Raw genomic sequence first — 16969 nt, 5'->3', positions numbered from 1 at the left:
CAAAATTCATGTGGCTGAGAGTAAAAAGAAAAGCAAACCACTCTAATCACCTTTTTACCTGCTGTGATTATATAGCCTTCAGTGATTCTGCTTAGAAAAGCACCACTGAGGGGCAGCTAGGTGGAGCAGTGAATAGAGCACCGGCCCTGGAGTCAGGAGGACCTGAGTTCAAATCCGACCTCAGACACTCAACATTTACTAGTCATGTGACCTTGGGCAAATCACAACCCCAACTGCCCCTCCAAAAACCAAAAAGAAAAAAAGCACTGCTGGCTCTTTTTGTGGTGGCCAAGAATTAGAAATTGAGGTGATGCCCATCAATTGGGGAATGGCTGAAAGTTGTGGTATATGACTGTACCGGAATGTCCATGAGAAAGGACTTCAGAAAAACCTGAGATTTATATGAACTGATGCTGAGTGAAGGGAGCCAGAAACTGTGCACAGTAACACAACATTGTGTGACTTTGATAGACTTACCTCTTCTCAGCAATGCAAGGATCTAAGACAATTCCGAAAGACTCATGATAGAAAATGCTATCCACATCCAAAGAAAGAACTATGGAGTCTGAAAGCAGATTGAAGCATACTATTTGCTTTTTTTTTGTTCCTTCTTATGGTTCCTTCCATTGGTTTTAATTCTTCTTCACTATGACTAATGTGAAAATGTTCAATATGAATGTATATGTAGAGCCTATATCAGATTGCATGCCATCTTGGGGACAGAAGGGACAATATGGAAGTGAACACTGAAAACTAAAAATAAATAAAATTTTTTTTTAAAGAAAAGAACTTGGGGAAAAAAAAGTAAAAAAAGAAAAAGCACTTCTGTTACTGCAGAGGTATCAAACTCATAGTCCACAGGTGCAAACTCCTGAATGAGGCCAGAACCAGATAAAAATGTCATTGGAAAACGTTTTAAGAAAATAAATACACTACCACGTGGGTAATGTGAATCTGTGGTTTTCTAAGTCAATAGATGGCCTATAGGAATTAATTTTCATTTGAATTTGACACCACCAATGTAGAGGATTAGGAAGCAGAGAGCCAGGCTTTAGATTCTGCCTTTGTCACTGACTACTTACGAAACCTCAGGCAACAAAATCAACATCTCTGGGCCTCAGTTTCCTCATCTGTAAAATGAGAAGCTTATACTAAATCACTTATATGACCCCTTAAAGTTCTAAATCTATAATCCTATATAAATTTAGTTCATACTTATTCAACTATTCTCAGCCTTATCACAGTGTATGGCACACAGAAAGAACTTAATGTTGATTGACCAGGAGAATCTATAATCAAGCTGCCCTAAAGAAAATTATGCTCTGGACTGTAGTGCTATCAAAGCATTATCAGTAAAAAATTTTCTCCCCACATCTGTTTAATGTTCAAAAGTCTAAGAAAAAGAGAATTAAGGCAGTAAAAATAAATTTAACTTCTAGTAAATTTTAGTCATGAAAATGTTAAGAGAATACTAAGTTAATCATAGAAATACTATTTTATTATTTTAAACGAGCTATAAAAACAAACCATAAAAAGTTAGACATTAAGAAATTTCTTAAAGTGAAGACAATTGACAAAGACTTATATTAAAACATCCATCTTCATAACAATGTCTCTTTGAAAATGGTCAGATAAGTCCTGGACAAATGAAGAGAGCCATTTTAATGTCAACATATTTTGAAAGAGGACTTAGTAGGTTAAATGTCAAATCTGTATTGATCTGTAATATCTGTTATTTGTGATTAGAATAAACATAGTTTGCTAGAGGCTAATTCTGAGACATTTAGACTTTAATAATAACTTTAAAAGGCAGAAAAAATAAGTTAGAACTAATTTCTAGTTGGTAAAGATTGGTTTATTCTATTTATCTTAGTGAATGCCAATAGTCATAAATGGTCCTAAATGGCTCTCCACCTTTGGACAAAGTAAACAGTAAGTAGGAACTTTTTTTTTACAAATGAAATAAAAAGTACAGATAGAATCACAGTATGTTAAAAGGATAGGGCTTACTAGTCACTGTCTGCAAACACTTAAACACATGTAGCTTAGCTAAAACATAATCAAAGCTGTTAATGAAAAAAAAAAACAGTTTTTTAAGGCCAGTTTATTTTTTATGTTAGTCTTTCTTAAATGCAAAAGCTGATAGTTTCTGGTTGGTAGAGATATCTAGGTGTTTTTGTTTTTTTGACAAATTCAGATTCTCCTTTAGATTTCCTTGTTCTCTCTGTTTTGTATTATCACTGCTGGGCTCTTTTCGCTTTTTGGTTTCAGCTTCTTTTGTAGCTCCTTTGGCCTTGTTGGCCCATGCCTTAAAAAACAATGGAAAAAAAAAGGTTAAATGAAAACTAATGCTATTTAAAAGCATGACTGGATATTTGTGGTTTGTAGTATAGTAGCTAGAACTGACCATCTGTGTTAGTAGAAGTAGTTTCTAAAGGGGGAATAATTTACACTAATGAAATCAGACCTTAGAACAAAACACACACACACACACACACACACACACGCGCGCGCGCTCGCATACAAGTGCTTGCACTTGCATATGTAAAGTAAAACTTTTTTTTTTAAAGCAATTGGGGTTAAGTAACTTGCTCAAGGTTACACGGCCACTTATTTCTGGGTGTGGTGCTAAGTATCTGAGCCCAGATTCGATCCCCAGGTCATCCTGACACTGGGGTTGGTGCCCTTACTTGCTGAGCCACTTGGCCGCCCCTGTAAAGTAAAACTTTAAAAAGTTCATGGAGGTTCATTTCTTGTCCTTCTATAGAATTAAATTCCCAAATACCTAATGAATTTTTTAAAACAGGTATTTACCTTTCAAGATTTTTCTACAGTTTTTCTTACCTTCCTTTCTTCATCTGACAACATTCTGAATCTATTCATTCCCTCTTTTATTATATCTGGTTCCTCTGATAAATCAGGATGATCAGTCAAAATATCATTTCTGTTTTCTTCTAGCCACATCTGGAATCCAGTCTTTGGCCTAAAAGAGTTACAGCTATTTCAACTGCTACTCATACTTAGAAAATTATTTTCATACTTGAAGTTTCATGGTACCTTTACTTTTTCATAATTGAAGGGTGTTTTCCACCCCTGGTCATTTTTCAAATTGGTAATTAACCATTAATTCCATACAATCTGTATATGATCCAAAATTATCTGGGCTAACAGTCCAGAAAAAATTACTTAAAATTATCTTGGTACTACAATTTATTTTAAATAAAAAAAACATAACTTTATATAATGAAGTTAAAAAGGAAAAAAGGTTAAGTAGGTAACTTTTCACTTTCTCAGCAACATCTATAAATTAAACATGCATTAGTGTTAAATTCAGAAAGGACTAAACCTTAGGTAAGGCCAATTATCTTTTCTGATTATAATGTTCCCAAGTCCTTCTTGCTAACACTTTGTTTAAAAAAAAAATTTAAGAAAGAAAGAAATCTTGTTAATTTCTTGCCTTCATGTACTTAAATAAAATCTAGATTTCATTTCTTTAACCACTTAAAATAAATCTAAGGGAATAACATGACCACATGGCCTTTTCTCTTTTGATGACTATTTCAGTCCAATCATTTTTTCATTATCACTATTACTATTCTATGTTTAATTTTAAAAACATAAATTTAATATACATCAACCAAAACCCCCCACAAAGAACAAAGTCTTATATAAAAACATTAGCATTTAATAAAGCAAATCTGAACAAACCAAAGGAAAACCAAAGAAAGACAAACAATTTGCTCTATCTCTTTCTGAGTTGGGCTCAGGTTTTGCAACCTTTTGTTAAAAAAAAAAAAGCAACCAAAAAAACATAGGAGTAATTAATGTGTATACACTATTCTGGTTCTGTTTACTTCATATATGTCTTCCTATATTTCCTTGTATTCTTCATATTTTTCTCATTATTTTACAGCAACATAGGATTTCATTATATTTATACCATAATTCACTCAGCCACTTTCTATGTATGAGAACATACTGGCTATTTCAAAGTTTTTATTATACCCAATGAAATGACTATTAATATTTTTGTAGATTACTGCTTTTTTAAGATTTTAAGATGAATTCCTATCAACTGAATTGCTGAGTTAAAGGTCTATGGTTTTTACTGTATGTTTTGCATTATTGCTTCCTGAAAACTTTGTACTGTTGTACAGTACCACCTCCAATGTAACTGTGTGCCTATTTTTCCTTAGCACTAAATAACAATGAAGTGTAGGGGAAGAGAAAGGGAATAAGCACTTCTATAGTACCTGCTACGTGCTTGGCACTGTGCTAAGAACTTTACAAATATTATATTATGTGATAATAGTATATTGGTTCATAGGAGTTTTTTCTACATTTTATATTTTAGCAGATATGTTATAGTTTAAGATTGCCTAAATTAACATAAATCTGATACGTGTGTCTTTTCACATTCTCAAGAACATTAAGGCAACAGTTTGTATTTCCTTCAAAAATTGTCTTTTGCACCACCAACAAGTAACTATTACCCTAATAGATAAATTGGCAATTCTTAAGGTTATGGTTGTAGAGCATTTTATTATCTGCATTGGTAGAGGGAGTTTTTTCATTAAAAGTTCCCTATACCCATGAAATTCCAGATCTAGCTAAAACAAAAACAGCCCCAAACCATGTATATATCAGGTCCTTGGAGCTTCTGGAATGTTGAATCATTATGATATTTGTGCAAATATTTTCCTAATATGTCTCTCTCTCTTTTTTTGTTTTTGCTTTTTGGAGGAGGGAAAGTAGGCAATTGGGGTTAAGTGACTTGCCCAAGGTCACACGGCTAGTTTTGTGTTAAGTGTCTGGTGCTGGATTTGAACTCAGGTCCTCCTAACTCTAGGGCCGGTGCTCTATTCAGTGTGCCACCTAGCCGCCCCCAATATGTCTTTTAATTGTAGAAGTACTGTTCTGTGCTATGTAGATCATTTTAATTTTGTAAAATTAAACCCAAGTGAATATCTTCCCATAATTTCTTTCATCTGTTTGGTTCCTCCTTTCCATACTTGAGACAAATACAGTATTACTTCTTCCTCTTTTAAAAAAATGAATTTTAGGGGTGGCTAGGTGGTGCAGTGAATAGCGCACTGGCCCTGGAGTCAGGAGGACCTGGGTTCGGATCCAGCCTCAGACACTTAACACAAAAATTAGAGTGTGACCTTGGGCAAGTCACTTAGCCCCAACTGCCTTCCAAAAAGCAAAAAAAAAAAAAAAGATTTTTAAAATATTTGATTACTTGATCTAGTTAAAAGTTTGTCATAGTAGAGTACAATGTATGGTTCCAAACTCATTTTTTTTTTTTGGTCATAAAGCTACTCAGGCTTTAAGTCTGGGTTATATATTTAAAAAACAAAACAACAATGACAAAACCCCCTAAGTTCTTACGTATCTTGATCTTTATTCCTAAATTCTTCATTACATTTTATTGCCTTATTTTATCCCACACTAGCCAGTTTTTTTTTGTAATTATTTGTTTTAAAATGTATTTTGAAATCCAGAATTATCTCTTTATACCACTGAATCTTCTCTCTATTCACTCACTCACACACACACACACACACACACACACACATGTTTAGGGCTATTTAGTTCTGTAATGGCTTTATTATCTTTTTATTACGCTTATAAAATCTGACAATGATACATTAAAATCTACTATTACTGATTTTTTTCCCAGGTGTTTTCTGGCAAGGCTAAGGTGGTGGTGTCTTTTTTGATAAATATGTGAGGAACATGTCTCATAATTAATATGAATATACATATACACATATAAGTGGACCTGTGATCTCATCATTGCAAGTAGTTCATAATGTAGAAACAGACTCTACAGCAGCAAATTAACAGTTAATCTATAACTTTGTCAATATTTGTATCTTTAATAGTCATTTAAAGCTGCCAGGGACACAATATGGCATAGTGAAGAATGAGCAGGCCTGAGAGCCAGAAAGACCTGGGTTCAGGTACTACTCTGACACATACTAGCTGTGGGTTCCTAGTTTAGTGACTTAATTCTCAGTGCTCCAGCCAACTAGATTCCCTCCTTAAAATGCTAAGTTGTATAGTAGATGCCCACCTACATTGGTAAAAGGAGTTTCTTCACTTGGGGGATCTCTTTACAGTGAAATCATTTCAATCTGAATTTATATAAATATTTCTGGATTAACTGTGTCTTTTGCAAATAATCTGCTGTTGGATTTTCTTTCCTAATTCAGTCTGTAATTTTTTTCTCCTTACAGGGCAAGTCTGGTGTTAGTTACTAGGTTTGTCATTTTTTCCAATCATTCTATACAACGGGAATATGATATTCTTAAGAATGGGTATTAACCCATACTTAATGAAATGACTGTAGTCAAAATTCCTTAGTCTTACGTGAATAAGTATGGAGACTAGCCTTTTAAATTTGAAATTTTCTGACCTGATCTTTCACCCTCTTAATTTTCTGGTCTTAAAAAATTTGCAACATCTTTCTAGCAACTTGTAGAATTTATTCCTTATTACTTAGTGTTGGAGTTTAATTAAAATGTCTAGGAGAGTTGTATTTTGGATTCTTTCTTGAAAGGGTTCTAAAGATTTTATTTGTATAATATTACTTCTTTTTGTTAATTCTGGGAAGTTTATTGTGATTACTTACTGTACCATATATAGTTGATATTCTTTTGGTTTTCTAAATTTTCTAGGATGTCAGTAATTATGAAGTTGCTGTCTATCACTCCATGTCTACACCTAGAACTATGTTTTCCAATTGTTTGGATAATTCAGCGATTTTCTAAGTTTGTTTTTCCAACTGATCTGTTTTGACAGCAATTTTGTCTTCTGCTTTATTATGTTGTTAGTTGCTTCTGTGGATTTTTTGAGGTTTCCTATTTTATTCTATATTCATCATTCTAATAATTATGTCATCTCAATCTTTTTATTAAACATGTTTGAATCCTTGCTCCTATGATTGTTTTTATTTTTTTCAAGATCTTTTATTCTTGCGATTTTCTCCTAAGTGTCAATTCTTACTTTTTAAAAATAAAATGTCATTTTTCCATTTACAGATGTATCTTGGAATATCCTGTATTGTTTCTTTTTTCCATATGTATTACTTTTAATAAGTTAACTGTTTAATAGTTTGCAGTTTTATTGGTGCTTTAAAAAAACTTTGCTAATTTTTACTTCAAGTCATTTTTCTCCTCTTGTGCTCTTTTTAAGAAATTTTTTTTCTTTGGTATTTTTCTTTGATGTTTTGCACTTTAACAATAATATCTGTATTTGTACTTTGTTAAAGCAGAGGCAGTAAACATTTTATTAGGCATAGATTTAATTATACTTGCCATATATGATAGGATTAATACTCTGTTAGAAATTACTTGGGCACATAGAGAGATGAAAGAACAAGTTTAGATAGAGAAAATGATGGCACAATTGCAATGAGAATTAACAGCTCCTAAAAGTTTACTGTCTACTGCTTAACCTAATGTACTAAGGAGTTTTATAAATTATAGATAAAAAATCATTCTTGAACAAGTTACTTAACTTCTCTGAGATTGTTTTATCATCTGTAAAATGAAAGGGGATAGACTAATAGATAAGTGTAAATAGTTTGGATTTTATGGGTTTGTTGGGAGTTTTGTTCTTTGCCTAGTCATATTTGCTGAGATCCAGTTAATATAAAAGATACATAATTCCAGAGTTAAATTTTGATTTTTTTTCAAAGTGCAGTCAAACCTTTATGAATAGAAACCTTAACAGAAAAGTAAAATCAGTTTGATACCCTTCTCCATCTGAAAGATAAAATATAATTTTACCCATGTCACTTTAAATTACATAGTTTAAATAAATTGTATATACTAAAGCTTAAAAAAACTATAATGAACTATACTGAGAAGGCAATAAAATATTATGTAATTTGACCTTTCATTTTCAATATTTTGAGCAGACATAGCAGGACTTTCAGATAATGAATTTTCAGGATTTTCTTTCTCTTCCACTATTTTATCTGTTTGAGAGGTACAGGCCTGAAAAAAATTTGTTGCTGGTACCTATAAAAGAAATACAGAAATCGTCACATCTCATAAAAGGTTAATAATTTTACATATCACAAGTATTTATGAAAATAGCATTTAAACTACGTTAAGATCACACTCAAATAATTCTCACTTTCTGGTAGGTCCCTGATTCCTAGAACTGAGTCCCCTCATACTAGTAAGACTACCCCCAGGCATTCCAGCCTTGCTTGCCCAGGGTACAAACAGGAGATTTTTGGCTCTCAATTCCTCTCTTCCTAGATTTTTAATAAGGTTCTTATGTGTTAGAAAAGTAAACTGATGAAACAATCATAAATCCTCAAGATATACAAATGTGGTCTAGTTTTGAATATGTACAATACAAGACTCTCTCCCTAAGATGATTAACAACACTTTCTTACTGTACTCTTGTTATAATTTCACTCTACAGCTATATATTCCATTGTTAAATAGTTTGGTATTTTCCTATTTTTTTTCTTCATGACCAAAGGACAAAAGAGATCATAAAGACAAAAATAACAATTCTGATTATATAAAATGAGAAAGTTTTGTGTTTTTTTTAACACAAACAAAACCAATACAGTTGGATTAAAAAAGAGAAGTTGTCAGGAGGGAAGGAAGAGGATAGGAATCTAAATCAAACACCTAATAAAAGTCTGATTATAATATTCTAGTCAAAGACATTTTGAATTTCTAAAAGACTAATCTAAAAAAACTATTTCTAAAAGACTAATAATGAAGAATATAACCCATCTTCTGACAGAGAAATACAGGACTCAAGATACACTAATTGAGACACATTTTGGGACATGCCCAACTTGGGAGTTTGTTTTGCTTTTCCATGCACACTTGTTACTGGAGTTTCTCCCCCCCCATTTTTTAGGGGGGAAAGGGGTGAGAGTAGCCAAAGGGAGAAGGGGAAAAAAAGGTTATCAATTGAAAAATATTAAAAGATAGAAAAAAAAGACTCAATTTAAATCCCAGTTTCAGCAGGATAACTGGGGGTGGGGCAGTGTGTACCTCCTGCCCCCCCCCCCCAAGCTGCTAATGCTTTCTTCCCTGGGATTACCTTCTTCCTACTGTATATAACTCGTATTTACCTTGTTGTTTATATCTTCTCTCTTTCATTACAATGTAAGTTCCTTGAGGACAAAAGCTAGTTTTGCCTACCTTTATTTCCTCAATACTTAGCACAGTGTTTGGTATACAGTAAGTGCTTAATAAATATCACTGACTGACGGATGGGCATTGCTGGACTCAGTTGATGTGTTAATGTCTCTCAACCACTATAATTTGTACACATAAATATGTACATATATACATATACATGTGTGCATAAACACATACATACATATATATGAACTTCTCTTTGCTATAAGGGATGGTTCTTTGGGTGGTGGTAGGATATACTGGGATATATTTAAAGAAAATTGATGTAAAAACAAAAGATAACAGTAAAAATTGTTTTTTAAAAACTTTAAATTTTTTAAAATATGAAAGAATTTTCCAAATTACTAAGAGGAGAAATAAAAACTAAAAATTTCCCCTCATCTCTATCAAACTGTCAAAGATGATAAAAGAAAAAAAAAGTTAATGCTAGAGAATCTATATAGCAAGTCAGATCCACTAAATAAACTCTCAGTGGAACTGTCAGTTGGTCCAGTTGTTCTGCAAAGTAATTTAGAATTACATAAGAAAAGCTATTATATTACATGAGAAATTGTAATAACATTATCTTCTTTGCAGAGCTTGGAGACAATGGGTAGAGAACAATGTAAGATTTGGCCAATGTGTTAGTTTTGCAGACATGGAGAAAAGAGGCAAGAGGAAGGGAGGGAAAAGGAGGAGAGGGAAAACAAGTGACAAATGTGAGGAATTCAAAGAAAATTTTAACCAAGAGACCAGTATACATGGCTACATACACACAGAGACCACTAAACATGTCAGAAGTAAAATAAAATGAAGTAACTCCTTATGATTCCATAGGTCTGATATTGAAATATACATTTTTCTCCTTGGTAGGGAGGTGGTAGACTATAGATATATAATTTGCATATGCTACCAAATGCTGTCCTTTGTGTCAGGTCATTTTAATTATTTTTCTTTGCTCCAAGTGAGAGTTCTACGAGATCAGGATTATTGGGAAGTGAATGGGGGTTTAAAGAACAAAAGGCATCAATAAAAATGTTTCAAAGGAGCTAGAATTTTAAAAACAAACAAAATACAGATTCCTTATGAATTTCAGTGCTTTTGTCCCATTCTGTGCTCTCTAGCATGTTCTGGGTAATAAAAAGGTCCACCAAGTGAGCTTTTCTCTGGTTGCTCTTTTTATCAGTGGCAAGAGTCATGAGGTGCTCTAGAATTTTCTGCTCCAGGGCAGTAATTTACTTTTTCTTCTGTAGTACTACTATATACTGGTACTTGCATTCTAGCTGGTCCTCAGGGCACAAACAACTGAGACTTCTTGAAAGCAGATAGACCTGACAATAGCATAAACCTTCATTTTGCTATCAAACAAATAAACAAAAATCCCTGATGTTCTGTCACATTTCTAAGTGTGCCTATTAGTATGAAGGTGATTATTAAGTAGAAATGTTCAGCTCTTTCCAAGGCTCAGCTTACTTCCTTTCCCGTAGATTTTATACAAAAAGATAATATGTTGCTGGGCCCATAATTAAAACAAAACCTTCTAGTTTTGGTTAAATCTGCCAGAGTGTGCACTCTAATCATATAGACTTCAAAAGTCCAGGATTTTCTCCACATTATGATGAAGTATTGGAGCTGGACATCAGTGGAGGGTGCTGGAATCACTAACCAAATTTAAAGTAAGTCCAAAAGATAAGATGTTGCTGTTCACAAATAAAAAATGGCAATGGAAATAATACCTGCTTAGACTTTGGTTTTGGAATCAGAGGCTTTAAAACTGGCGATTTTTCTTTATTTGCAGTTCGATTTGGCACAGTAGATTTCTTGGAAAATTTCCTCATATTATCTAAAATATTACTTGATGTTGAATTTACTGAAATAGTTGATTCTTTTGAACTGGCTGATACCTAAACAAGACACATTGTTAAAATTTCACATAAAAAACAAACCTCTTTTCCTTTCAAATTTCAATGAAAATCTTTTAGCAAATCCTACCTTTAGAAATAAAAGTGATGAATATAGTCGGCAAAGTGTAAATTAAAAAATGTGTTCACTTGTAAACACTTGGCCAACTGGCCAAATCACTACATATGAAGCATTACTTAGGGCTACTGAAAATTGTTACTATTGACTATGCCAAAGATTAGCAAATTTAAAAAATTCCTGCCAAAGAGAACTAGTTTTTTTTCTCTTTTTCTTACAACCATTTAGTCATTAAAAACTGACTTTGATATGCAATATAAACAAAACAAAATCCTGTAGAAAGCCAAATCTGCAATACCTGACTGGCTCAAAAGTACTTTCAAAAGGATTTTCTTTTGTTTATTTTGCTTATAAATAAATCAGAAACAGTTTGGCATTTAGGTTCCAAATAGTCCTCTTTAAAAGTGAAATGATATACTACAGTCAGTTTTTAATGACCCTCCCCCAAACAGTTCTTTAATTTTGAGCATGTCTGGCCATTTCTTCCAAACATTATTAAATTACAGAAAATAGATCACTTGAAAAATTCTTACCTTAAAGGGATTCACTCGTCCTTGGTTGCCAGATGTGACTGTACCATTTATAATAATAAAGAGAAATTCAATTATATGTCTCATTTACAATTAAATATTTTATCTAAAATTATAAATATATATATTTCCTTTATTTTCAAAGAATGTATAAAAGCTTACATAATTTCACAAAGCTATAATTTTAACAAAAGATTTATGGTAAGTCTAAGATGATTTTACAGAGGAGCAGCAAAGTTTTCTAGAGACTATGGGAAGCATGTCTTTAGCTTTCCTGCCTAAAGTAGGGCGACTGACCATTTGGAATTTCTTCAGATAACAAATGAATCCTACTTAAACCTCTGCAGACTCAAAGGACTATTTCATATTTAGAAGAAAAGAACAAGGAAGAAACTCTCCTTGGCTTCCTTATCAAATAGAAATTGACAGGAACTAACTCTAGGTATAAAAAAAGGGCTAGAAGTTGTAGAAGAATAGTTCAATGAAGGAGAGAGATGCTAAGAAAGACAAGACCAAGACACATTCACATTTTCATTAAGAGCAGGGTTAGATTTAGGGCTTGTAAATTTCCCCTTTTATTTCCTATTTTAACTCCTATGTTCCCTTGTGGATAACAGAAAGAATGGAAAAAATAATTAAGGGCTCTGTATACTTATTTCAGAGGCACTAGGATAGGAAGAAATTAGAAATCTATATCTCTATTCAAAGGGATCTGGGAAAAATGAGACTAGGTAAAATGAAAAATGGTGAGTAGGATACTAAGGACAGCAGGGGAGTAAGTCCTGGACTCAAAAGTAGAAGAAAGCAGGGCATGAGTACTTAGTCTAGGTTTATACTAGAAAGAAGTTCCATACATTCTCTCCTTTCCCCCTCTGCCTCAGGAAAAACTTAAAATTGTTTCTTACCTGATTTGATAGCTGGCCCATCAGCTGAATTTACATTTTTACAAAATGGATTCTGTCCTTTGGAGCAATTAAAATGAAAAAGCATTGTTTAAATTTTAACATTAAGCTCCACTACCAACAAAAGTACTCAGTAAAGAGCTGATCCTCTTCTCTCATCTGAGAAATTAGCTTTCCTTTCTCAGAATCAGGATAACATTTAGGTCTATTTTTTTTAAAGCTTATATCACATTCTATTGTTCACTTGAGTTATTTTATTATATATGTGTGTTGTTTCCCCCTAGGAGACTGTAAGTTCTGTTAAGGCAGATTGATGACTTAACTCATTTGGATCATAGGCCTTTTAGATGAGATAGGGCATTTGAGATCTTTAGTTCTCACTTTTCTTTCTTTTGTGGAAAGGCAGCAGGCATTAGTGCCTTAGTAAAAGATTACTGAATGAATAAAAGTGGAGGTAAAGGGCGTTCTTTTCAAATGCAACATTTCTCTAATCTGATACCCATAAGCTACAGCTCACTAGACTTACCAGAAGAAAGCAATTACTACTATGGAAATTAACTATTATGGAAAATTATTATTATGCCTTCACCCTATTCAAAATATAGTCTTCTCTTTTGTTTATTCCTGCTTTTCTACTGCCAAAAAATTCCTATTGTGCTGTATAGAACATAACTTCCTCATAGAATACTGTGGACATGCAACATGAATGTCAAGAGAGAAAAATAAATATTTGTCTTACTGTCCCCAAATGTATCTTACTATTCTTATGCAGATCTGTTTTTTCTTCTATTTCATCAGCTTCTTCACTATTCTCAGGATTATTTTCTTCAACTTTATGATTTACGACCCTAGGTTGGCTCCATTCTGTAGTGCTACTGTGATTAAAAGGGAATAACAGTATTCATTAAAAACATCAATATAACATTCAGAAAAAATTAACATCACCAAAAATTTAGTTTTACCTAGTGTTCAGCTTATTTCTGAAATCTTCCTCTTCCTCATTTAAGGATGCTGCCAACTCTGCTGCCTTCTCTACAGCCAACTCACTAAGCCTTTGGGCTAATATTAATCTCCTTGAGCGAGAAGCATACTTAATGGCTAAATTCACAGCATTTTGAGTCATTAGTTCAGCAATTTCCACACAACGAAACTCTCGATCCAGTTTACAAGAAAGCTGAACCAAAGAGAAAAAAACACAGACATCTTAGCCTTTGATCAGACAATGAAAGTGAAGTTTCTACAAATAATGAGACATGAACACACCAAAAAGAAATAAATTTTACAAAAAGGACATCCAGGAGGAATCAATACTTGAGTACCCAAGCCAGTCATGCTCACTCCTTCATCCTTCTTCAGCTCCATTTCTGACTCTCCACTATCTCCTCAAGTGGGTGGCTTCTCCCTTTCCTCCTATTTTTCTGCTTCTTTTAAGTGTTGTCTTCCTCTGTTAGAGTGAAATATCTTTGAGGGCAGAAACTCTTTTCTTTTCACATATATTTGTATTCCCAGTGCTTAGCATAGTATCTAGCACATACTAAATGCATAGAATTATTAATTTCTTATAGCAAGAATGAAAATCAATATCAAATCAGAAAAAAAATGAGAAGATATGGCACAGAATTGAGGCACAGAATAATCTGACATGTTTAAATGAGCTACTGACATTGAAAAAAGGGAAATGGATAAAAGAACGAAAGTATCAAAGGATAAAATAATGCCAAATACTGTCATTTCTAAGGACTTTTAAAAAAGTTTTTGGTCTGACTTGCCAATAATAGCAATTATATGTCTAATTCTTCCTGACTTTAAGGCTATTTCTCTATCTTGATCTACTATTTCACTCTAAATAAGGAAGATTAGTTGACAGAAAGCAAAAAAATCATTCCAAGGTAAAGGATCAAACTGGAAAAAGAAAAATGAATAGATGAAAAATGGAAAAGATTTAGAAAAATTCTATAATTAACTTTCCAAAAATGACAGAGGACCTTTGGATTCTAAATCCTAGTCCCTGGTGTACTTATGTGAGAAAACAGATAGGGCCTTAAAAAAAGAAAAAGTAGAAAAAAAGATAGGGAGAGCAACTAGATCAAGTACATGCATGGAGCAGTTACATGCTGAAAGTAACAACTGAGAGAGAATTTTCAAGGTGGCTGAAAGGAGGAAACTGAAACCCTTGAGAAAATTCAAGAGTTCATTATTACCTTCTTACCCTCCCCCCAAAACTGAATGTGAGACTATAAACTATTGCCTCATATGCCTATTTTTCTACCTCTAAATATGCTTATGAAAATAATCTACATATATATGCAGGGGTACTCCTTGAAGAATGTATGAATAGGGGGTGATGCAGGCTTTTAAAAACAATATTCTGTAACAACCACCTTTACCATCACACATAGAACACCACTGTGGTTACGTGTTGACTACAAAAAAGTATTTGATTTGGTAGAGCAAAATTTTACTTTAAGCTGGGCTTTCCTCCAAAAAAGTATCTCTGATAGAGATGTCAAAATTATACAATATTCCCTAAATAACAGGTAATTTTCTATGATTTAATTCTGATTATTAATATCGAGGGAGACATAAAACCAGGACATGTAATCTTGACAAAGGTATTTGCCATTGTCTATAGGGAAGAGGAAGAATTCCTTATAGAACTGAGGTCTTTACCCCAGGGCACATGAACTTATAAAAAATATATTTTGACAATTGTATTTCAATATTACAGGTTTCCTTTGTAATGGTATATATAGCTAGCTGTCCTGTGATGGGACATCTTCCTAAAAATCATCATGTCAAGCAAAATCTCAAAATACAAGCCACAGAGCTTATGAGGAAAATGGGGATGGGGTAGTAGCCTCAAACTTGGTTCCAGGGGAAGCCATAGAAGCCAAGACATAAGAAACTCCTACCACAGGCTCTGGGTCACCAACAATATCAGTCACTGCTCCATGAGGGGAATAGGTGAAGATATCCCTTATGACTAGGACTAGCCCCTTCTAAGAGGTGCCCAGCAGTACTCCCCACCCCCAATAGCAATGAGTCCATTTCCAGAAGCAGTATTCAGTGACCATCTTTGGCTGGGCTTTTCCCTGGGCAGGTACTTAGGGATGGTATGGGTCAAAGGAATTAAGTTATCCATTCATCTATTTTGGGGTAGGAGTGCCACATTAGGAATTTCACTGTCTGCCCTTTCCTTCCATGCCTGCCTCTCCAGGCTCCCATTTCTTGCTTTCCTGGGTGTTAAGCTCTGTTTTCCAACTCCCAGCTCTCATAGCATCTAGGTGGAGAAAGATGACCACCACAGTGCTTTTTCCCAGTTGGAGCCTGATATCTGCTCTTCCTATAGGCTTTACTGCATGCTGATGGTTTCCCCTCAACACATCTGTAGTAGTCACATACCTCCCATACATATCCCATCACCATGGTACAGTGTTATACTCAGAGTATTCCCTAATATATCAATACAACAGAGCAAATTTGTGTTTTCTAAACAAGAACTATATCAGAACTGACTGCATTTTATTTCATACCTACACAAGGAAGAGCAAAAACAGAGAAAGAAAACTAAAGACCAATTTTTCTAATGATTGAAGCAAATTTTAAAATAAAATACTAGCAAGAAGATTACTAGAATATATCTTGATAGAAATGATTATTAAATAACTAATTGTTAATATTGGGGAGACACAGGATTTATCCCCCTCTGAAACCTTATTCTCTACTAGGTCAAACCAGCATCTGAAGTACATTGCTAATGAGATTGGATTAACTTTCTCTTCAATTTTATTCAGACCCCACCCAGGTGGGGAAGCCTAGTATTCTACTAAGGTTTATGGGGATATATTCTTTGATTAGACTGCCCAAGGTTGAGGGTTATTTGCAGATAAATAACATGATCAAAGTCACCCAATCCCTCATTAGAATAGGTTCACCTCTCATTATAATATTCATTATTCTCATTACTTCTTAACCAGAATGGATTACTACCCTCAGGAACACTACCTCTTCCAAGGGCATTGAGTGGGTTCCATGAAGGATTTTTGGCATTTGAGAGAGTCACTGCCCCTTTTTACCAATTATTGTTAGCATGATTAATAAAGTAATTAATAACCCAGAATTTATGCCTTTCAATTTTTTATATGTCATATTCACAAGGATCATACAACACTATGACTAGGTGGGGTTTATACTAGGAATGTATGGGGGGGGTTCAATATTAAGACAACTATCAGCATAACTGACTCATATCAATAATAAAAACTACAAAAAATGAGATGATTATCAATAGATGCAGAAAAAGGTTTTGATAAAATGCAGCACCCATTCCTATTAAAAATAATGAAAAACATAGGAATAAATGAAATTTTCATTAAAATGATAAGTAGTATCT

At 33.6% G+C, this 16969-nt stretch overlaps 1 protein-coding gene across 3 annotated transcripts in view; it reads right to left on the bottom strand.

The window, feature by feature from the left end:
• Positions 1-1480: 1480 nt before the first annotated feature.
• WDHD1 (WD repeat and HMG-box DNA binding protein 1) overlaps positions 1481-16969 on the bottom strand; it is an 82697-nt gene continuing 67208 nt past the window's right edge. For 2 of the 3 annotated variants that reach the window (XM_069082330.1, XM_069082331.1), the window contains exons 19-26: positions 13539-13750; positions 13336-13451; positions 12580-12636; positions 11678-11715; positions 10901-11068; positions 7903-8030; positions 2845-2983; positions 1481-2308 (exon numbers count right to left, since the gene is read on the bottom strand). In XM_069082330.1, coding sequence (XP_068938431.1) covers positions 2117-2308; positions 2845-2983; positions 7903-8030; positions 10901-11068; positions 11678-11715; positions 12580-12636; positions 13336-13451; positions 13539-13750 — 1050 coding nt within the window. In that variant the 3' untranslated portion in view covers positions 1481-2116. The remainder of the gene's footprint in view (positions 2309-2844; positions 2984-7902; positions 8031-10900; positions 11069-11677; positions 11716-12579; positions 12637-13335; positions 13452-13538; positions 13751-16969) is intronic. The other variant, XM_069082332.1, reaches the window with a different exon arrangement.

This window comes from Petaurus breviceps, unplaced genomic scaffold (genome assembly GCF_028583685.1).
Source record: "Petaurus breviceps papuanus isolate PSGF00001 unplaced genomic scaffold, PetGlider_PUasm1.0 164, whole genome shotgun sequence".
NCBI classification, from domain to species: Eukaryota; Metazoa; Chordata; class Mammalia; order Diprotodontia; family Petauridae; genus Petaurus; species Petaurus breviceps.
The sequence above is the reverse complement of the archived record's forward strand: the minus strand, read 5'-3'. Positions and strand labels throughout refer to the sequence as shown.